Below are 23,735 nucleotides of genomic sequence, written 5' to 3'. Positions count from 1 at the left end.
CACAGCACGTGATCAGAGCATGAATATTACATGAAATCAGACACATATTGAAAATGACTTAATATCACAGTACAGGTTTACATTTGTTCCTTTTTTTTAAATATAATCCTTAGTGGGATTCAGATTGTACAAATTATCAGGCAGTATTTTACAAGATAAATTATTCAGCCCCAAGTGGGAAGACCTTGAAAACTGACTAGCAAAATCTTTAACTAAAAAAATAAAGTAAGCACGATATGATAACTTCTCTAGTTACCCCGGGGAGAGCTGTAATTGCTTAAATTGGGAATGGTTGTAAGTAGTGCTTCCGGCCCTCTACAGGCAAGGATGAGAAATTCCCACACTGGCATAAATATTTCAAAGGTGTACTAAGATCTAACAAAACACTGTGCAAGGTTTGACCAGAACTATATAATACATACTAGTAATTGCTTCAGTGTCCTGTCTCCTGATCAACTGTCTTTATTTACCATGTACAGTACTTGTCTTAAATTGCCTTGTATTTTTTATTTTTTGCTCATTTGTGTTTTACTGCGGAACCATTGTGGCACCATTTAAATAAACAATAATAATATTTTCATTTTTTAATATATATACAAGAAAAAGTATGCGAACCCCTTTGGAATAACTGGATTTCTGCATAAATTGGTCATAAAATGTGTTCTGATCGTGGGGTCTGGCCTGACTGTGAAAGAGAGAGGCTGCATCTTTGAAGTGCTCCAAACATAAAAATGGCTTTTTGGACACTAAGGCAGGTATTCAATGTGGAGAATCGCGGGCGTGTAGTAGGAGAATCCTGTGTAGGATTCGCTGCACTTTCGCCGCAATTCTCCCTGTAGGGCGATTTGCCGGGCAGCCGCCCGTCCGCCCTATTCAACGCGTCAGGGGCTCTCTACCCCTGACGGTGAAAATTCCCCCCTGCAGCGAATACCGCTCCCGGCACTCTCCCCTGCTTCTGCGGCAATACTGCCACTGCAGGGGATGGAGCGGAGTCACGGCGGGGGAGCCCGCTGATGCCCCCGCACAGCCTCAGGTCAGGGACGGCTCCAGCAGCAGTAGCAGACCTCCGGCTATCACCGCGCTGGGGCTGCTGGAGCCGGAGGTCTGCTATTGCTGCTGCTGCTGGAGCTGTCTCTCCCTACTGTCAGGTCAGTGTCCCACCTGTTGCCCTTCTGGGGTCGGGGAGCAGAGCGGGCTACGTGTCGGGTGTCGGACACACACACTGAGAGGTCCCCGGGCTGCTGAGCGGCATCTTCCTCCAGGTGCCCCCCTTTCCCCTCCGCAGCGGTCCTTTACTGAACGGGAGGGGGGCGCACTGGCATAGGCGCCGATTCCGTGGGTGCTCCGGAGCCTGAGCACCCACGTAAAATGTTAAGCACCCACCAGCGCTGAGTCTGTGGGGAGCGCCGGGTCTTACACACATTTATTTTATTTCATTATTTACTCTGAGGGAGGCATCGAGTGTGCAGCGCGCCACGCAGGTCAGTTGTACAGCGGGCCGGCAGCGGGAGCACGGAGGCGGCCGGGAGACAGAGGGCTTGGAGTAGAGAGAGGGTCAGCTGCCTGTCACTCACCAGTGTATGTACACACAGTGGCAGCGGCCAACAGCAGCAGCATGTCCACCGCGGCTCTGCTGAGCTTCAGTGCAGAGACACTCCATCTCGTGAGTCTGACTCTGCCTGTGTCTGCAGACTGCAGCAGCCTGGCTGGGATCGGAATCTGAAGCCTGCGTGGTAGGGTGGGGAAGGTGCGGTGGAGTGGAGGAGCTGAGGGAGCCTGACTGTCACTGCCAACTGTCCTGTAAGGCTGTAAGTAAATTTGTCTGCCCTGCCTGGCTTAATACATATATTATATGATATATGTAGATATTATCTATGATTAAATGATGGAGATTATATATATATATATATATATATATTGTAATAGTCTGGCATTCATTGGTACAAGGTTTCCTTGCTAATGTGCCCTCCTGTGACCGCTATGGGACCAAACAGCTTCTGGCGCAGACTATCAGCGTTGGCACCAGCAGGTCACGTCACAGCCCCGTGTCCGCTAGTCTGCGCTGGAAGTAAGATCTGGGATGCAGCTGCCGGCGCTGGGAGTTAGCGCCGGAAGTGTGGTCCGCATCTTTGTGGCCCACGCCAGGTTCCTGACCCCTCCTCCCCCTCCGGGATGCTGTGGTTTGGTAGATTGAAAAGGTACACATTGTGTTTGTATTTTTATTGTGTATGTCTGATGATGATGCCACTGTAGGCATCGAAACATGGCATTCAAAATTTCTGAATAAAGAACGGAGTGCCGCATGTCAAACAAGCTACTTATCTTTGTGAGAACACCCAGGAAGCAACATTTGTAAGTGGCTGTGCCGGACCCCATCTTTTGTTGTCATTATATATATATATATATATATATATATATATATATATATATGAGTATACTGTATGTACACATGTCTGTATTACGGAGGCCATGCCCACTTTTCTGAATAGGCCACGCCCCTTTTTTTCCATGAGCACCCACCAGCAAAAACATAAATCGGCACCTATGGGGCGCAGCTGATCTGACATTACGGCTGCAGGGACCCCCTGTCCGCCCGTGGGTGGCATGCAGCAGGGTCTGGCAGGATGTCCCTGCGGTGTATGTGAGATCAACGGCGGGGTCCCTGCAGTGGATGGGAACTACTAGTTCCCATCCACTGCAGGGACCCCGCTACTGATCTCACATACACCGCAGGGACCTCCTGCCCGCCAGCACTACCTGACATGACCCTGCGCTGCCAGACCCCACTGCATGCCACCCACCAGCGGGCAGGGGGTCCCTGCAACCCTTATTTGAGATCAGCGGGGCCCCCCTGCAATATGTAAGTGAATCAGCCGCACAGCATATGTAACCAGCAGCGCCCCCCTACATATGGTATGTAAAAAAAAATATATAATTAAAAATATATTTGTGTTACTTGTCCAGTTAAAAAAATAGAAAGACTCATAAAAAAATTTAATAACTGATTTTTTTTTACACCCCCCCCCCCCATCATTTTAAAGGATCACACTCCAGTTCACCTAAAAAAGATGACGAATGTGAAATGGAGAATCATGGCAAAAATCAATGGAGAAAGCAGTTCTCCATTTCAGCATTGAATACACTGTTGGCGAATTCCACTAAAAACCCCATTGAAAATCACAGGCGAATTGTGGAGAATCATTTACGGCGAATCGGCAGACATTCACTGTTCATTTGTGGCGAATTGCCTCCATTGAATATGGCGAATTGTTTTTTCTAACAGAAAATTCGCCGTTAACCCAGCGAATTGCCAGATTCACTGAAAAAAACGGCGAATCTGAGGCATTGAATACTGGCCAAAGTGGGATCTAATAACCCTTACTAGACTTCGGACAGTGGAGATGCATGCTGCGAAGTCGGGGGACGGGATAACTCCTTCCCTGCGGGTCATGACATTCTCCTTGTGGTAATCCATGGCCTTTATTATCCATCGCGGCTGAGATCTGAGCTCCGAGACCCAGCTCCCTGTGCCTCCCTGAAGCTGTACGGATCCTTCCTGCGGTGGACAGTGGTACAGTGACCTCCCGCCCTAGCCCGGGCAATCTTGTGATTGCCACTTTACAGACAGCGGGTAGTGCGGTTGACGGCTGTGCTGGTGTTGGACTCCAGCCTCCAGCGGCTCAGCCGCTTGCTCTAAGGTACTGTGCAGCCCTATTTCTGCCTCATTGTGCATCAGCACACACCCAAAGTGCAGACGTCGGACTTGAGGGGGGTTTCCCGGCTCTCCTGTAGGTCGAGGCCCACTTAACTGCTCGCAGCTGGAATCTTAAATATGGGGATGCCCGCAGCTGTCCTAGGAACCAAGCTAGTGGTTGTGACAGGATTCTCTGCTCTAGGCCCCACCATTGGTCCTTACCTCCCACCTCAGTAATTTACAGAGGGTGACCTGCCATTCATTAATTCAGCTTCTCTGGCCATCTCTGGGTAGACAGCACCAAACATCCTGCATCAACACGCAATTTATCAGCCTACACTGCTTACCCCTCTGCAAAGCCCGCTGGTATTTTATTTTATAAGTCAACTATAAAGCACTATTAGTCCTGTGAGTGGCTATATATTTGTAATCCAGGTTTTGAGTGTTCTTCCCTTTAAACTTCACATCTGTTACCGAAGAGCCTAGATCTCACTATAACATAATGCACTGCTAGCTATTCCTTGATAGCTTGGTCTCGTCACCTTCATACTATAACTGTACTTCTTCGTGGGTTTTCATTCTCATTCAATACAGCCCTCCCTCCTTTTTTATTTATTTTTTATTTATCTATAATGTCACAAAGAAAAAAATACTTCAGCACCCTCTACAAACTTTTTTGGGGGAGCAAGTCTGAGGGCTCACATACTCACAGATCCCTCCTGGAATCTCCTCCCTCACCCCTCTCTCCCGACTCACATATTGATCCTCAAATCCAAGCTGTTATAACTAGCCTTCTGTAAGGGGTACAAACTACTTTTCACCAAGAAATTTCTAAAGAAATCTCTGAATTTAAATCTGAAATTACATCTCTAGGTTCCAGAACGGACGTCCTGGAATCCAAAACTGATGATTTATGCTGTTGGCAACACCACCTAGACGCAGAACTTACTCGGCTGCATTACAAATTAGAATCCCTTAAAGAAAAGAAGGAGGACCGAAAGAACCGCTCCTGCCGGAAAAATCTTAGGATTCAGAATGTGGCAGGATCTGTTTCTGGCACCTCTCTACTTCCTTACTGAAAGAACTCTTCCAACATTTGTTCCCAGAGCTCTCTGCCTATGCGACAGAGCACATAGGGCTCTCAAAATTAAACCCTCACCTACTCAGCCACCTAGAGATATTATTGTTAGGCTTCATTACTACAAATCAAAGGAATGAATCTTACTCTCCACCCCTGACTCTTCTACTATTGATTTCCAGGGTATGCAGTTACAAATCTGCCAAGATCTGTCCTCTTCCACCATACAGAAACATAAAGATCTTTAACCTGTTACTTTAATTCTTCTCATATACAATACAGATGGGGATTCCCTTCTCTACTGCAAGTTTTTGCCAACAACATTAAGTACTCTGTTAAGACCTTGACCCAAGGACAAGATACAGTATGCTGGCCAAGCTCGAATTACTTCCAGAATCCCCCCTGACCCATTTTCTAAGGCCCCCCACAACCCTCACCGAGCACCTTCGCCAAAGTGGACGAGAGTAAGCCACCAACGAAAAAGAGACTCTGACCCAACCTGAATATTGTTTGAATCTCTTTTAACGTTGCCAACCGACAGAAATGCCTTCTATAGTTAATTGCTTTTCTTTCCCCCTTTCCAGCACGATTCTTTGATATCCTTCGACAATATCATATATTATGATTGGTATCTGTTATTTGCTCATAACAACCAGTATTGTTTATTGTATTCAATGCTTGTTAGTATATTTCAAGATGCACTCTCCCCCCTGCCCCTTTTTTAATTCTATTTTATTTTTTTCTCATCCCCACCCTATTCCCATCCAACCCTGTATCCTCCCTTTTCTTCCCCTACCCACGTGAATGTTACCCTTGTTACAGAGCAATGTTTTATGTGACCTACTTGTTTATATGTGTAAGTTAGGAACCAGGCTGTTCTAGCCATGGTTTCCATTTGTTTCATCACCCCAAACACACTCATTTAGCTGCTAATCTTTTAAATTTGTTGTTATATGTGGCAGTCCTACAGGAACTCAGGACCCATGGTTTCTGGTTTTTGACCCATAGGGCTCTTCTTCTCTTCTACTTATCTGTCTTTTTCTTTCCTCTTCTTTTCCACTCTTGTTTTTCCTTCTTTCCTGTTGGGGCAGATCTTCAGTAGTTCCACTTTATTTTTTATAGCTTTTTATTCTCTATTGCTATGGTTCTTAAATTGATCTCCATAAATGTCAATGGACTTAACTCCCCTAAAAAGTGCAAGGAGTGCTTGCAGGCATGAGACGGCTGACATTGCATTTCTTCAAGAAACCCATTTTACCAGCTCCAACTCACAGCTTCAAGGTAAGCGATTTTACCAAATCTTCTTTGCCTCCGCTGATTGCAAAAAAGGGGAGTAGCCATTCTATTTCTGCCCCTATCAGGATCAATCTCAATTTTTTTAATCCTTCTTCCGACACCTAGAAAAGGTAGCAGAGGGACACATAATTTTATCGAAAATTTTAACACTATACTCTCCTGGACAGATCTAGCGCAACCACTACCAAAACAAATTCAACTTCTACCATAGCCTCTCTTATACTTACATCTTCCCTAACTGTGATTCCTGGCTGCCTCAGTTAGTGATTATACTCACTTTTTTGCCCCACATCACACCTACTCTTGTATAGATATGATTCACATTTCCCAATCTTTTACATCATAAATAACTGATGCAAGCGTTACTCCATTTACTTGGACTGATCATGTTGGTCTCATGCTGGTGACTATATTTTGATATTACTTCAAAGCTCTTATGGTCCTTGTAAATGGCGTTTAGACGACTCCCTTTTTCTACACTTATCCACCCAGGCAGACTTTAAAACAACCTGTTTCCCCTGACATTTTTGCTGTGGTTATATGGGAGGCTCATAAAGCTACCATTAGAGGCCATTTGACAGCGAAAGCCTCAGCCATTCGGAAAAACGCTGCTCGAGAAATTATCTTGTTAGAATCCAAAATCTCCACTCCTTTAACCCAGCACAAAACCGCCCCTGATCCATTTATTCTTGCCAGGATTGACTGTTTTAAAAGAAAACTGAATACCCTTCTTTCTTGCCATGCTGCGGCTAGTCTACAAAAATTACGTCAATGGATTTATGATAAAGATGATAAAATAGACACTATAATAGCTAATAAGCTAAGATGTAAACAAGCCCTAGGTTATATTAATAAACTTTACTTGCACAAACTCAGAGATTATACTCATGACCCTAAAGTTATGGTAGAAGAATTTAGGGACTTTTATAGCTCTCTTTGGGCGGGATGTTATAACATCCGCGGCCCCCCTTCGCCGGACATCGCATTTTTAATAACGGCATATGCTATAACATATGCCGTTATTCATGCAAGGGACAGCTCTTGCGGTAAGAGCTGTCCCTTGCGATGCGGTGCCGGCACTGGACTTCCGGGTCTGTGACCCGGGAGTCCATCTGCGCATGCGCAGACCCCGGCGCCGGCCGCAGGGCACGCTGGGAGGGATCTGTGACGGATCCCTCAAACAGCGCTGCGGTAAGAAGCCCATAGGCTTCTGCAGGGATTCGCCAGCTTTAGCTGGCGATTCCCTCCGCAGCGCTGACACTGCGGAGGCGCCATATAGCATATAGAAATGCGGTAGAAACCCCGAAAACGGGGTTTTTACCGCATTTCTGCTATATAGCATCCCGCCCTTTACAACTTACCGCCACCCTCCTACTCTTCCACTGGGAATGGGGAGGGTCACTCCTAATTATCAAAAGCCTCACTTCCTACTATCACGGAGGACCAGCTAGCCTTTTGCAGATATTTCAGATTAGGAGATGACTACGGCAATAAAATCCTTGCGATCCTCTGTTGTCCCAGGCCCAGATGGTTTCACTATCATAAGATATTCACAAAACAACTCTCCCCTCACCTCACCTCTCTTTTTAATAATATTTTGAACAGCGGACATTTTGCTCCAGCATCCCTGCAAGCTAACATTGTTGTGATTCTGAAACCAGACAAAGACCACACTAAAAGTGCCAATTATAGGCCAATCTCACTACTCAATGTTAATTTAGAAATGTATGCTAAAGTATTGGTGACACATTTAGCACCCTTTCTTCAACATCTGGTCCACCCAGACCAAGTAGGATTCCTACCAGGTCGTCAAGCTCCTGACAATACCAGGAGAGCTATTAATATAATCCACTCTATTCATAGACAAAAGCTACCTTCCCTGGTCCTGGCACTAGATGCCGAGAAAGCTTTTGACTGCATATCATTGCTCTTTGCTTTCAAAGTACTTAGAACTGGGTTGTGCTGATAAATTCCTTCAAGGTATAAAGGTGCTATACCATTCCCCCACAGCAACTGTTTCTGTTAATAGTCTCACTTCCACATCTTTCGGAATCACTAACGGTACAAGGCAGGGCTAGCCGCTATCACCCCTACTCTTTGCTCTTTTTATGGAGGCAGTGAGGATCCGAAACAATGCAGACATTTCTGATGTCAAAATAGGTCCATCTGAACATAAAATTGTTTTATATGCAGATGATGTTCTACTCATTGTGGGAAAACCAGTTTTATCCGTGCGCAGGGCCGGCGCTACCCACTCAGCAGCTCCTGCAAAGCAGGGAGGCGCCATGCTGAAAAGGCGCTGTCTCCCTCCCTGCTCTGCTAAAGCTGCCTCAGCCCTCACTGTCACTGCCTCCTGCACGCCAACCACAGCGTCTGAGAGCGGCCATCAGTATGGAGAGGCTGAGCAGCTCCCTGCACCGCACACACACACTGTCCTACTCCTGCGACCTGCCCCCTCTTCTTCACAGACACTTGCGCTGAGGCATGTAGTGCTGTCTGAGAATGCCTGGATGACATGTCATGTCTGGATCCGCCCCCTACCCATTGCTCCCTGCACCTTTCAGCTGTCAATCAAATGACGAACAGGCAGCAGGGCCGCCTCCCCTTCCTTCCCTCTTCTCAGTGTGCTGTGCAAGTGCCACTGCCAGTCCTCAACACTCCGCCCCCTCTATCTCCTCCCCTCTTCTTCCATCTACTCCTTCTCTCCCCCCCTTTCCCCCTCAGTCATGAGTGCTCCACATACTTTTTGTACTGCTTTCGGATCGCATCGCACACACATTGCATGCATGCTGTGCAATGCGATCTAGCCCATAATGTATGCGATTCTCGCAGCGTGTATGGGCACCTTTAGTGCATGCAACATTTTGCAACACAGCACTGAGATGGTGTATGCATACATGTACATGCACCCGAGATCCTCCATAGGATCGCATGTTGCATACACTCCCACAAACGGGCTGCAGCTTGTTGCAATGGCAATGCGAAAGGGCGCAAAATGTATGGTTTGCAGGAGGGCGCCGGACACCCTAGCACCGACCCTGTCCGTGCGTCCTCTCCTCTCTGAAATTGATCTTTGTTCTGGCTATTCTGGGTATAAAAAGAATACATCTAAAACTGAAGTACTAGATTTTTATATTGCAGGCTTGTCAAAGTGCACTTTAGAAGCAGATTTCCCCTTTAAATGGCATACATGTAAAATCAATTATCTACAAATTTATCTAACCAACCACCACCACCAATTGTTTCAGGAAAAAAGTCAAATTTGACCTACTGTACAATCCTGGTCGAGCAATTTTATCTCATGGATTGGCAGGGTAAACTCGGTGAAGATGAAAGTGCTTCCTCGTCTTTACCTCTATGTATTTACATTTGTGAAATATCACACTTCACTCTTCATTTGGGCTAATAAACATTCCAGAATTCGCTTAAAAACACTACAGCAGCCCAACTGTGACAGAGGTCTGGATATTCCTGACTTTCATAGGTATTTAAAAATAAAAAAATAAAAAGAATACAATCGGGCGCGATCACTTTCAATTACTCCACTACCCAGTGTATATATATATATATATATATATATATATATATATATATATGGAAGAGGGTTTGATTGGCACTCTCGGCTGATGTATGGTCACAGACCGTGGTGCCTCCACAAAAAGGAAATGATAGTGGCAATATTCTCCTGGGGCGAGCCTCTAGGAAAAAATGAGTGGCACTCTCCGGATTTTAGTAGACACGTTTATAGTGCAAAGTTAGTCAATACATAGTCGTCAACGTTTCAAGGCCTCAGCCTTTTCGTCAGGACGGACATAAAGTGCATACAGTGCTGTGCAAAGGAAATATATATATAAATGTAGGTCACAGTGTGACAGTCCTTGACGCGTTTCTCCGCAACCGATAACGGCGGTTTCTTCAGAAGGATTGTGGAGAAACGCGTCAAGGACTGTCACACTGTGACCTACATTTAACCTGAGCCCTCACTCATCACATTCTGGCATCCCTGGGAACGACTGCACGGATAAACCATCTCCTGCAACGCACAGCCGCCTCCTACCTAAAGCATTTGCAAGCCGTTAAAACCAGAGAAGAAGGTCCTGTCACAAACAACAACAGGTCAGTGAGGCTTGCTCCCCGCATCACCCACAGCGGAGGCTCGCCACATACAGCTAGAGCCAGAGCGGGTCGTAGCGAGCCCACCTACTGAAACCTTACACCTGCGGCAAAAAGGCACTATCTACATTTCACACGTAATCATAAAGAAACATTGCGGCCAATTTATTGTGCAGTCTATCCCCCAAGGTGATTAAACACCTATTTAACTCTCAGGGTGCCTTGATATTTTTACAAGTCAAGGAATTAAGTTTTTTTGGCACCGATAAATCTGCCACATACTTACCTTTCAAAGGAAATTTAGAGGACTACTTCTTTCAATCTTTATACACACCCTAGTGCGCACAGGGTTGTGTGTTTAGGAAAATTTGAAATCCCAGTATATAAACTTGCAATTGAGTGATTTGGAGCCGGACATTACTACCCATATTTTTGGTCATTTATTGTGATATTTTGATACATTGTGAGTTTCATATATTAGTACAATTGTGTATTTCCAATGAGAATGATTACTTATTTTTTTAATTGTGTATTGTTTTTTATTTATATTTTTATGTGTATTTTTATAATAAATTGTATTAATTTTTAAAATTGTGTGGCGCTCTCTAAACATCTTTTATCAATTTAAATCATTGTTATAATTATTAATTTAGATCATTCTTTCATAGGTATTATCTGCCTGCCCAAATGGCCCAATGCGTTCAATGGTGTAATCCAGGGGCAAAGAGGGTCTGGTCCACAATTGAGGCTGCTGAATTAGGTCTTTTCATTACTCCAGCCTCCGTTTCATATAACACAGTGACCACTCGTAAGTGGTCACTGTGTTATATGAAAAGGAGGCTGCAGGAAAGATACCTTTATAGGCATATAGGGACCAGTTCCAGGTCAGTGTAACCATTTTGGAATTCTTTCTCCTCCATTCATTTTCCATATTAGATGTGGAGTACTGCATAAAGAAACATTTATTGTGAATATAGGGACCCACACTCAGGTCAATGTGGTCCTATAGGTATATTCAATTGTCAAGAGTGGATGTTACGATAGCCATAGGAGTCTTCTTTGTCTGGACCTTTGCTGGGTTACCACTAACTTTTTTGTGCATATTTATATATAGGAGTGGTGCTACTTAGTGGATACTAAGCAGAAGATCATAAGTGCGCTGTTATACCAAGAATCCTGTTAGCATTGTATAGAATTTATGACAAGCATTATCAATAAATCCTCCAAATCCTTAAATAAAACTTGGGATCCATAGCTGACCACCCAGCAAATTTCTTCTCCCTTCCATATATGATAGTTATCAAAACATGTTAGGCTAATCCATACCCCCCACCTTTCTTTAGGAACTTTTGCTGAGGATCCACCGTCCCCTCTCTTATTTTCTATCATCTTTCCTTCTTTTTCTCTTCACTTCTCTCTTGTTATACTCTTCATCTCTAGGTCCATCTGTCTGCTGGGGATACAGACTTTCTTGGACCTTAAATTCTCTTTTGCTTCTACTTATTACACATATCTAAAAAACTGACTGATATATAGGTTTTCTGATATCCGTACTTATTCATAATGATTCTACTGTACTGATGCAGTATCTTCTCTTAGTTGTACAGATTCTTGTAGATTATTATGTCCAATAAACATAGGGAGCTGGCAGTATTATTTTTGCAGCAGAAAGTGGCTTTTCTTTTATTGAAAATAATATATTCAAAATGAATGAACACAATTCAATTGTATTGATAAAACTTTCCGGAATTATATGAATATAAATTAACTTTATTCCCCCCCCCCCCCCCCCCAAAAAAAAACCCCAATGTGTTCGATCTTCATCTAAGTCACAGTGCAGCGTGGGAAAAGTATGTGGACCTCTAGGCTAATTATTTCTCCAAGAGCTAATTTTGGTGAGGAGTCAGCCAACCTGGAGTCCAATCAATGAGACGAGATTGGAGCTGTTGGTTAAAGCTGCCCTGCTCTATAAAAAACAAACCAGTTTTGAGTTTGCTATTGTCAAGAAGCATTGCCTGACACAAAAGAGCTCTCCGAAGACCTACGATTAAGAATTGTTGACTTGCATGAAGCTGGAAAGGGTTACAAAAGTACTGTATTTCTGAAAGTCTTGATGTTCTTCAATCCACTGTAAGACAAATTGTCTGTAAATCGAGAAAGTTCAGCACTGTTGCTACTCTCCCTAGGAGTGGCCGCCCTATACAGATGACTGTAAGAGCACATCGCAAAATGCTCAACGAGGTGTAAAAGAATACTAGTGTCAACTGGTGGGGTGGAGGAGGGGATACATGGCAGGGAATATTAGTTCCACCATTTCTCCAGAAACACTTTAGGCACTGCACACTAGTGCCTAACCCTAGCACCCCCCAACCCCCTGCCTGATGCTAACCAGCCCCACATACTCGGCATCCTCATTGATGTTGGTATTCTGGTACCAGGCTTGTGGATGCTAATCGAGATGTTGGCATTGGTATTCTGACTGCCAGCATCCCAATTGCCAGGATGTTAACCGCATCCTGTGTGTGTCCTAGGTGTGCCAAGAGGTGGCAGAATGTGAAGAGGCACACTTTGCAAGTGCCAGATAGAGCACAGAGAAGCCTACTTTATTGGTAAAATAAAACTGAGTGACAATATGTAGAGTGATACATATTCATGTGTGTTTAAGCTTAAATAAAAACAACTAGCATTGAAAAAAATGAGGGACAAACTAGTATAAAAATAATGTCTGCGCAGAGGAAATTGAAGTGCCAATAAGCAATATGATACTGCTGTAGTCCTGTATTTAATTTGAGCTTCTATGGCTCATCCACCAAGACAGGCCTGAGGGCTGTAATCACTCTCTTCACCCAGTGCCTAAGAGCAGAACCTCGAGGCATCCAGGGAAAAGACATCTGCAGGCTAAAAATGTTTGAAAACAGATATCCAATTTACTTGTAGGCTGAATATATTAACTCCTCTGACATGTGAGTGCTCTTCAATATAACATTATGTACAGTAACAGCAATCACCGCTGCACATCTCTATTACTTGTCACTGACAGTTCAAATTAAATTTTAATTTGAAAATGCTGAAATATTCCATTATAGTCCGCAATAGCATGGTTTGGTGTATAGTTGCGGCAAAGGGTTGCACCCATGGGAACACCCAGCGCTGGGCGTTCCCATGCTAATGCGTTCATGACGCACATGTGGGGCGCGGGCAGCTGACATCAGTGGATGTCAGCTGCCCGCCTGCTTCCCGCACAGGGTATCTGCAGATCTAAGACACCACAGAGAAGTCTTAGGTCTGCGATTGCTTGCAAAATCATTTGATGATCGATGACCATTGAATGATTTTGTCCCCGCACGCAAGGCTGCAAATGGATGTATATACAAAACATCCATTCGCATGCGTGGGGGGAACTCGGTGTGCGAGGGAGGGGGGGAGGCACCATGTGGGCGGCGTTTCAATGACTCGCAAAGCTGCAAACCAGAATAAGGCCCTTGGACAGAAGGAGTGACCAGGACAAAAGAAAGGAAATGGGTGAGTAAACTCAACTCCTACTCAATGCAGCATACTGTAGTGTATATTAAGAACTGATGCTGTCCCTATCTTAAATGATAAAGTGCTATGTTATGGAGTGAGGGAATAATGGTGGAGACGATGTGTCCAGTGCTATGACCGCATTTAATTATGCTGCTAGGAAAAGCATTATGCACTGTCCTAATGAAAAATCTAACTTATGGGCTACTCCCTAGAATGCCACAGCATGACCACTATGGTCATCCACAGCACACTCTGTAAGCCATAGTACATTACTGTCGCTTATGCAGCCCCGCCTTTTTTCAGCTTCCAATCAGCCACCTGTTCCCCGCACCTGTCAGATGTTCACCCTGGCATGTGTATCCCACTGCACAGCGACCAGGTTAAAGAAAATGGCTATGTACCACAGAACCCCTTTTCACAAAGGCACAGTAATCCGACAATGCTACTCCAAAAGCAGTTCACCTTCATTCTGGTTTTATAGGTCCCTTCACAGCTCCTTAGTGACAGCAGTTCATTCCAATAAACACCAACCATTGTGTTTCAACAATTACAGTCTTTATCTAGGCGGTATGTAGCCATTTTATTTAACTGTGATTGAATGGTGATTATTTTCTATTTGATAAATACATTTTGACATTATAACACTATGGGATGTCCCCTTTCAGTATTTATTTTTGCAGGTGCTTTCGACACTGAGGGGATGGATGTGTCGAAATTATAACCTGAAGGAACCAGAAGGTTCATTCATCTGATGAGGATTCTGTATCTGCATGATTACTGTTTATAAGAGGCCCATTACGTACATGCGTGTCTATTTTATAATAGAACCTTTTTTCCATGGAAGTAACTATTTATAGAGTTTTTGGAATTGAACATACCCTAGTGAAGGAGCATATGATATGTATATGTGTTTATGCATTGCTGACACGCCTATATCGAGCTGCGCCATCCTCTGTGGAGCCCAGGAGATACGCCATTATGTGATCTCTAAAATATGTGTAATAAAACAGAACAGTGATCCTGTCAATAGGAGGCCTTAAGATAGGATTAACGTGAAATACTTTGAGGGTAACATTACCCTAGCACGTATCCAGTCGGATGCCACACTGATACATTCCAGCACCACCCAGCAGTCCATTATATTATACACAGAATGCAGCCCGCCAGTTGGCTAGGAACTAGTGGCATCCTTATGGAACTTTGTGCTGTACACAAGTGCACTGACAGGTCGCCCAGGCCCTTGTAAAATAAAGGCGGCGTGGTCACCAGACAGGGGCATGACCTCTAGGACGGGGTGCGGCCACAGCTTCGTGAAGGGAAAAACAAAAACTTGTATTTTGTCCGGGGTCATGGGCGGGTTCCTCCTAGCACACACATAGGGAGAAAGATGACCGGCTGTCGCTGCAGTTGTGTCTCTCCCCAGACAAGCACACAGCACTGAGCAGCATGTGCTGAGTTGGGGAGAGAGAAGCTGTGCTGCGGAAGCAGCCTGTCATCTCTCTCCCCACTGACTGGCTCCCTGCAAGGAGGGAGGGGGACCCCCTTCCCTCTCGACACCACTGGCTACACATGCCTACAGATTGTGTTTCAGAGATTTCACAATATCCTACAACACTGCAAATGAAACAGGTGCATCATTATAACTATTTATTTTAGTTCACAATATGGCTTAATCCATTGAGGTATCTGCTGTGGTATGGTGAAATTACAGTATATATTCTAATCTTCATGCAAAACATATTCTACAATACAGCACCTGTTAGAAGACAATTATGATAATTGCTTTGGAAGTAACCAATCTGAGAAGCATTATCAGCATATTGACAGTAATGAGAATAACAACACTTTCAGTTACCTGGTAGTCTTCATGATTTACTGAATGAAGCTAATTATCCGAGGAACTTTCTTCGCTGACGTCACTGTAGCTATCCCTATAAAATAGCAAAGAAGGACATTCATTTATATTATATTTCACTGCCCTGGAAACCTATCATTAAAATAGTCCTAGGATGGTGAACTCACACCTGGGCCTGCACTTTGCTCTTTTGACCATATTTTGACTTTAAGAGAATGGATTATAGAGATACAGGTACAATGTTTCCCAGTATAGACCAGGCCACTAGGAGTTTTGGTACTTATGAGTTATCTGGGCGCCCGATTTTTTGATTGTATGCCTTAAGTTAAGGAATACAATCAGATGCGATGCGATGCGATATCGCATCGCATCACATCGCATGCGACCATCGGATGCGATGACCCGATTTTTCCATAGGAATCAATGTTAAAATTGACGGAGTCCATTTTAACATGGAATTCAATGGGAAAAAGGGGTCCTTTTCATACCCCTACTATCCAAGTGGGCATGGAGTTGGATATAAACCTGTGGCGAGCGTAGCGAGCCACCGAGCCCGAAGCGTGGCGAGCGAAGCGAGCCCCGCGAGGGGACGGTATTCTGTGTCCCCTCGCGGGGCTCGCTACGCTCGCCACGCTTCGGGCTCGGTGGCTCGCTACGCTCGCCACAGGTTTATATCCAACTCCATGCCCACTTGGATAGTAGGGGTATGAAAAGGACCCCTTTTTCCCATTGAATTCCATGTTAAAATGGACTCCGTCAATTTTAACATTGATTCCTATGGAAAAATCGGGTCATCGCATCGCATCGCATCCGATGGTCGCATGCGATGCGATGCGATGTGCCCGATCCGACCCGATTTAGAAATCGGGCGCCCAGATAACTCACAAGTACCGGAGTTTTAAACTAAAAACTATCTTGGCAGAAAGAGAGTTGCGGTGGGTAAGGAGGACTAACCAAAACTAATGCTGGACCCCAGCTGTCGTATCACTGTATGACAGCTTGGGTCCTGAGATTGAGGGGTAAATTTACTAAGCTTGAATGACTACGAATGAGGCAATCTCGGCGTGAATCCCATTTCGGTAATTTGCTAAACACAAAAATTGGCAGCGTTTGCTCAAATATGAATGAAAATCACAGTAGAACACACATGTACGAATCAATAGATCATAAACTTGGCAGGGTTTCTTAATAAGAAACAGACAACATGGAAATGTATGTAGGATTTATATGCACATGGCTGAAAACTTCTCCAAAACAACCAATTTTAAACCCAAATAGAACCTGGAGTGTTTCACATGTGTGCTTACTGTACTTCCACATCACGTACAATTCAATTATGATGCCTATAACACTTAGAGGCAGATGTACAGTATTAAGCCTGGCAAAGAGATCATGTGGAGATACAGTGGAAGGTGATAAAACAGTCAGCGGTACTTGTTTCCTAGCACGGCGCCAGCGATAAAAATTGTGTCCATCGGGACCCCCCGAAATCGCGTAGATCGCATCGCATGCAACCAAATCGTATGCAATGTGATCGACGCAATTTTTACATTGGAATCAATGTAAAATGGTCTCTGAGACCCGATTTTACATTGGCCCCAATGTTAAATGGCCCCCAGACTCCAATTTTTATTGTTTCCCAACCCTGATGGGTGAAATGCCCCCCCCATTTGTTAACGCCACCCCACGATCAACGGCAACCTGAAGCATGGCGAGCGCATCGAGCCCGCAAGGGGCGGTGGTACGCGTCCTCCGACCTTTTCATACCCCCACTATCCACGTCGACGTGGAGTTCATTTTATATAGTGTGGCGAGCACAGCGAGCCACCGAGCCCGAAGCGTGATAGTGGGGGTATGAAAAGGTCGGAGGACGCGTACCGCGACCCCTCCCGGGCTCGCTGCGCTTGCCACGCTTCGGGTTGCCCTTCATCGTGGGGTGGCGTTAACAATGGGGGGGGGGGGGGGGGGGGCATTTCTCATGTTAAATACCCATAAGGGTGGGTATACAATGAAAAATCGGGTCCATTGGCCCATTTAACATTGTTCCCTATGTAAAATCGCATCGGTCGCATCGCAAGCCTTAACTTAAGGCATGCGATGGACGCGATTTTTTAATTGTCGGGGAAAAGGCTAAAAATAGCTCTGAAATCGCGTCGGTCATGTCCATCGCATACCTTAACTTAAGGTATGCGATCACCTACGACGGGCGCCGTGCTAGTAAACAAGTACCCAATCAGCTATGTTTGAAAAATGAGTTACAATAGGAGCTGATTGGCTGGTGTGTTAACACCTTCCATTTTATCACTGATTTATCACCACTTTATCACTTTACCAGGCATAACCACATGAGTGGTATGCCCGGAAAATTTCTGGGCATACCACTAAGATGAAGGTGTGCGCCAGTGGTGCTTGCAGCTGTGCACCACTGGCACATCACCTGTTCGAGCACCCCCCCCAGTGGCCGCTCTGCTCTCCCCTCCCCTTCCATCACTCCCCCTCACCTCTCCGGCGATTGTACACAGGAGCTTCCCTGCCCCCCTCCCATAGTACTAGTAAGCAGACGGCAGGCTCGGGGATGTTCTGCGTGGCTCGGGGGGACTCTGGGTTTTCGGGTGCCCGAGCTGCCCCAAACATCCCCAAGCCTGCCACCTGTTATGATCGGCAGCTGGAGCAGTGGCAGGGCCCAGGAGGACCGGGGGTACGATCACCAGAGCAGAAATGAGGGGGAGGGGGAGCGACAGGAGGGGGGTGAGACGGGGTGGTGGCCCGCAGCTCTGTGATGTGTTTTGCTGGGGCAGCAAAACCCACCACTCAAGGGGTTAATACATTTTCCCCATAGTTTCTAAAATAATATTTTATGTGTTCAATACAACTTCCCATTAATTTTTTATTGTAAACATTTATTTTTATTAAAATATTTCCCTGAAAACAACCTTTCCACAGGAAAATTACCCAAACTTAGCTGTATGTGTAAACGACCTTTGTTATTTTATTCACCCTCCCATAAATAACACGAACAACAAATACAGGAAAGTAATTAAGGAGGCATATACTGTATATTTATCCATAACATTTTTATTTGCTATAAACAAGACATTATATATGTATTTTTGCAATGACATTTTTTTCCAAAAAATGTGTTTTTTTTTTATACCATCTCATTGTTACCCACAAAATAGCATATCTTTTGTGCCAATTTTGTTATAATTTTGTTAGAAAAATTGGTACACAACTAAGGGGCACAAATTAAGGCTGCGCCTTACGCCCTCCGGAGGCAGTGTGGCCTGTGGCAACAGTAGTCGACATGCTACGCAAGTAGGCTTATTTTCTTTGTGTGGATGTCTTTGGTGTTGACATTGGTGTGGTGCCTGAGGAGCTGCTGGTGGCCTCTGCAGATTGTTGTGCCATATTTTTAGGAAGTTGGAGTATGCTGCTGTTGATGTCGAGGGTTGTAGCATTATGAGTCTGCATCAATTGAAACAGAGATGTATTGGTATCTACAATATCTTGAAGTAGATGGAGATAGCTGTTTTTGGATGCACTGGTTTTCCTCCATAATCCTCACGAAGCTTTCATGTATCCGATTTTGATCTTGACACATGAGTTCTACATTATTGGCCAAGTGGGAAAGTTTAGTGTTCTGTTTGCACATATGTTTACATGAATTGGCCTGGATGCTCATGACAGTAATTTGCTTTTTAAGCCACTCCTGGTTTTTGGTTTGCTGGGCGGACCACATTCTCCAAATATCCTGATCATGGGAAATGTTAGTTCTGCATTGCTGCCTTTGCCTTCTTGGCCATCTTTGCCTTCACAGGTCACTTAATGTCATATAACTTTTGTGAGAGGTGTCATCGGTCCTACAAGTTCCTGAGCTTTAATGGCAGTCAGGACCTTTTGCCAGATCTGGTTCTTACGGCAGGTGGAAACCTTTGCAGCATGATGGCCAAACAATCACTGGTGAAGCTCTATCACCTCATGCATCAAGAACATATTTTCTTTGAACGTACAATTTACGTTCCTCTTCATCTTGGTCCTGGTGCGCTGGCGGGGCCCCTCATCTCTCCTCTTCAAAAGAATGTGTGGTGACTCAACGGCAACCTTCCCCACCTGTCTACCCTCCGCATCAGACATAACAACAGTAAACAATTATAAAATAAAGATATTGACACATCCTAATCCCTTTCCACCACACAGCCCACATAAACACACACAGGAATACTGATGATAGACCTAAATTAAATAAACAAAGACAGAAAGCAAGACAGACATAAATAACACCAGGACTACAAACACAAGAACACTTTTACACACATTACTACTCACAGAGATCACCAAGAACTCATCACAACACTCCAAACACTCTCCAACTACAGCAGACACCTCTTACTCACCACTCCTCTGACTAATACCATGAGATTCAGTTAGATTGGGGCATATTTATGGCTGTGACATTATTCTCCCTCATCTGAACTTTCTACCAATCGTGCACGTTTCAACTAAAGTCCGGGATTGGACATACTGTATTTCATGAGCAGCAGCAGCACATGTAAAATACAAACCTTAGTAAAAAACAGCCATGTTTGGCAAAGTTTGGTAAATGCAGCTGCAAAACACAGCGCTGGAATACGAATGACTTCGCCATCAGTAAATACTGTACAAATTTACACAACACTGGAGCTTAGTAAAATACCAAAAACAAACCCCCCAAAAAGACATGAAAACGTCCAATATCTACCAAGTTTGATCTCGGTAACACATGGTATAAATGCGGATCTTAGTAAATTTACCCCTGTGAGTTCAGTAAGGGTATAAGTCCTACATCAGTATCATTCATTTAAAGAATGTCAAGCTGCCTTTCTTGAGGGTGTTAAAGCACTCTACCGCACACCATCCGCTCGGATCTCTGTCAACGGAGCTGTGTCTGACCATTTCAGAACAGCGAACGGCACCCACCAGGGATGTCCCCTATCCCCACTCATTTTTGCCCTCATTATGGAACTCCTGGCGGTGAGGATTCGCAACAACGCCTCCATTCACGGCATAAGAACTGGCTCCTCTTAGCACAAAATTGCGTTATATGCAGATGATGTGCTTCTATCTCTTGCCGACCCGACCAGTTCCAGCCCCCCTTTACTTTCTGAAATACAGCAATACTCCCTATACTCTGGTTATAAAATTAATGTGGAGAAGACCGAGATCCTTGATTTTCATATTCCGGGATCTCTTAAACCTGAATTAAAGAACCAACTTCCTTGCAACTGGAGTAGAAGGAAGATCAAGTACCTCAGTATTTACCTGACCCACCATTATCATCAACTTTTTCAGGCCAACTTCCCGCGATTATTAGACCAGATCAAAACCGACCTAACCTCTTGGTCCTCTTATTTTATCTCGTGGGTTGGTAGAATCAATTCTGTCAAAATGAATGTTCTCCCACGCCTTCTATACTTATTCCAAACTTTACCTATATTTATCCCTCTTAATGTATTTAAATCGTTACAGCACCAAACCACCCAGTTTATATGGGATAAAAAACGCCCCCGAATAAGGCTAAAGTTACTCCAGCGCCCCTCCACCCAGGGTGGACTGGGGATTCCGGATTTCCGGAGGTACTACTATGCCTCACGGCTGTCCCAGAACGTTCAATGGTGTAACCCTTGGGGAGCGCAGAAGGTGTGGGTGAATATTGAGACAGATGATTTAGGGATATCCACTCTATCCTCCCTACTATGGCTTCCAAAAACCAAGCGCCCACGTGCAGTTACATCTCACCCAGTGGACTCCCGAGCCCTATGAGTTTGGGACAAGGTTAACAGGTACTTGTGGATTATCACGGCTCCCATCGCATGCCATCGCATGCCATATATAGTGGCATGCGGTTTGATCGCATGCGATTTGATCGCATGCGATTTTTAACAGAAAAGCATCCAAATGTATTGAAATTAGTATGAAACATGTTCAATGGCCCCCAAATGGCATTTTTTAAGCTGTACCACCCCCACTATCGACGCGAACCGGAAGCGTGGCGAGCGCAGCGAGCCCACGAGGGGCGGCGGTACGCGTCCTCCGACCTTTTCATACCACCACTATCCACGTCGGCATGGAGTTCAGAATAGAAAGTGTGGCGAGCGCAGCGAGCCACCGAGCCCGAAGCTTGGCGAGCGCAGCGGACACCTGTGAAGCCCGCGAGGGGACGCGGATACCTGTGAAGGTATCCGCGTCCCCACGCCACGCTTCGGGCTCGTCCCCTCGCCACACTTTCTATTCTCAACTCCACGCCGACGTGGATAGTGGGGGTATGAAAAGGTCGTAGGACGCGTACCGACGCCCCTCGCGGGCTCGCTGGGTTCGCGTTGATAGTGGGGGTGGTACAGCCTCAAAAATGCCATTTGGGGGCCATTGAACATGTTTCATACTAATTTCAATACATTTGGATGCTTTTCTGTTAAAAATCGAATGCGATCGCATGCGATGCGATTTTTTCATGTACGATGCCCATCGTGGGAGCCGTGATACTCCACAAGTACTGGTTAACAAAAACTATAATTTAGCCCCACTTCCCTCTCCACTTATTCCGTTATTTCATAATTCAGACTTCCCGCTGGGCTTAAGCCACTCCTCCCTTTCCAGCTGGCTGAAGGATAACATTTATTATCTTAACGATATCTCAATTGACGCAAACTTCCCCCAGTTCTCGGAAGTTCGTAGGGGCACGGCAATTCCGAACATGGACTTTTTTCGCTTCTTACAGATTAGGCACTTTCATTCTAAAACTATAACTACTCTCACATCTAGACCTTTAACTTCTTTTGAATACATTTGTTGGAAACGATCCTCCTCTAGAGGCCTAATTTCATTAATTTACTCTCTCTTAGAGACTTGTCCGGCTTCCTCCCGGGCTCCACACGAACTAGCCTGGGAAAGAGACCTAGGTCTCTCCCTAGATGACGAAGACTGGGAGGAAATACGGGACAATGCGGCCTCTAGCTCGATCTGTGTGAAAACTAAAGAAAATATAAGCTTCTTTATCGTTGGTATTACGTTCCAACCAGATTACATAAGATGTTCCCAGACACATCGGATAGATGTTGGAGGGGCTGTTCCACAGAAGGTAACTTCCTTCATATCTGGTGGACATGCCCAAAGATTGCCGATATCTGGAAGGAAGTAGTAGCCTTAATCTCGAACCTGTTGGGCATTGCCATCCCTCTGGAGCCCAAATACTTTCTCCTCCCATTAAAACCACCCATGCTTACCCTACATCAGCACAAATTACACCGATATATCTCCTCAGCAATGACTTGTCAAATGGCGGCTGACTGGAGAAAACCCTCCCCGGCCCCATTGCAAGCAATTCTTTCCTGTATTTGGTATACGTATAAAATGGAATATATGACGGCGATCATTCGCCACTCCCTCAAGTCCTTCCACAAGGTGTGGACACCATGGCTGGCCTTTCAGAATTCCCCCCCTCCATTTGACCCCTGATAACGGAGGTCGCCCTTCCCTTCCAATCCCCACCTTTTCCCTCCCCCCTGTCCTTTATTCAATATACCTCCCAAACGAGCAGTTTGCCACTCTGCCCTGGAGAGGCCCCCCTTTTTTTTCCTTTCCCCCTTTTTTTTTCTCTTTTTCTCTATCTTTCTTTCTCTCTCTCCTTATTTCTCTCTACAAAAAAGGAAAAATCCTTTTTTTTCTCTTGGACCATGTTTAAGCTGCAAAGTAGACTTGTTCAATGCTTACATTTCACTTTCTGATTCATGTCATTGTACCTGAATATGTTTGTATGCTGACGTGTTCCAATTAATAAAATGTGTTTAAAAAAAAAAAAAAAAGAATGTCAAGCTGCAATATAGCACAGCCAGATAAAACATCAAGAGATGTTAAGGTTTAGTTTATTGTCATCATTATTGCATATTTAAATATTGACACATAATTGGACAGTCTGCATACAAATCACATAAAAACAACATAACAAATAGGAGGTGGATTTTGAAGGGAGAGTTGAAAGATTTTAGGTTGGGGGAGAATTTGGTGAGGCAAAACGTGTCAGTTTAATGTCCCCTCAGGTCTAATGTGCGGTCCCATGCACATCGGACCTGAATCGGTGGTCGGACCTGCTGACTGTCTGACCACCCAACCTGGGATCTCCCTCCCGGTGGCGAGCAGGG

General features: G+C 44.9%; 1 protein-coding gene across 3 annotated transcripts in view; it reads right to left on the bottom strand.

The window, feature by feature from the left end:
- The window catches only part of CTPS2 (CTP synthase 2), a 232,487-nt gene that overhangs the window by 5,411 nt on the left and 203,341 nt on the right, over window positions 1–23,735 (bottom strand). For all 3 annotated transcript variants that reach the window (XM_083172428.1, XM_083172427.1, XM_083172429.1), the window contains one exon: window positions 15,562–15,637. In XM_083172428.1, the coding sequence (XP_083028554.1) occupies window positions 15,579–15,637 (59 nt within the window). In that variant the 3' untranslated portion in view covers window positions 15,562–15,578. The remainder of the gene's footprint in view (window positions 1–15,561; window positions 15,638–23,735) is intronic.

The sequence above is a fragment of the Crinia signifera genome, chromosome 2, assembly GCF_055691185.1.
Source record: "Crinia signifera chromosome 2, ASM5569118v1, whole genome shotgun sequence".
Taxonomy (NCBI): Eukaryota; Metazoa; Chordata; class Amphibia; order Anura; family Myobatrachidae; genus Crinia; species Crinia signifera.
The sequence above is the reverse complement of the archived record's forward strand: the minus strand, read 5'-3'. Positions and strand labels throughout refer to the sequence as shown.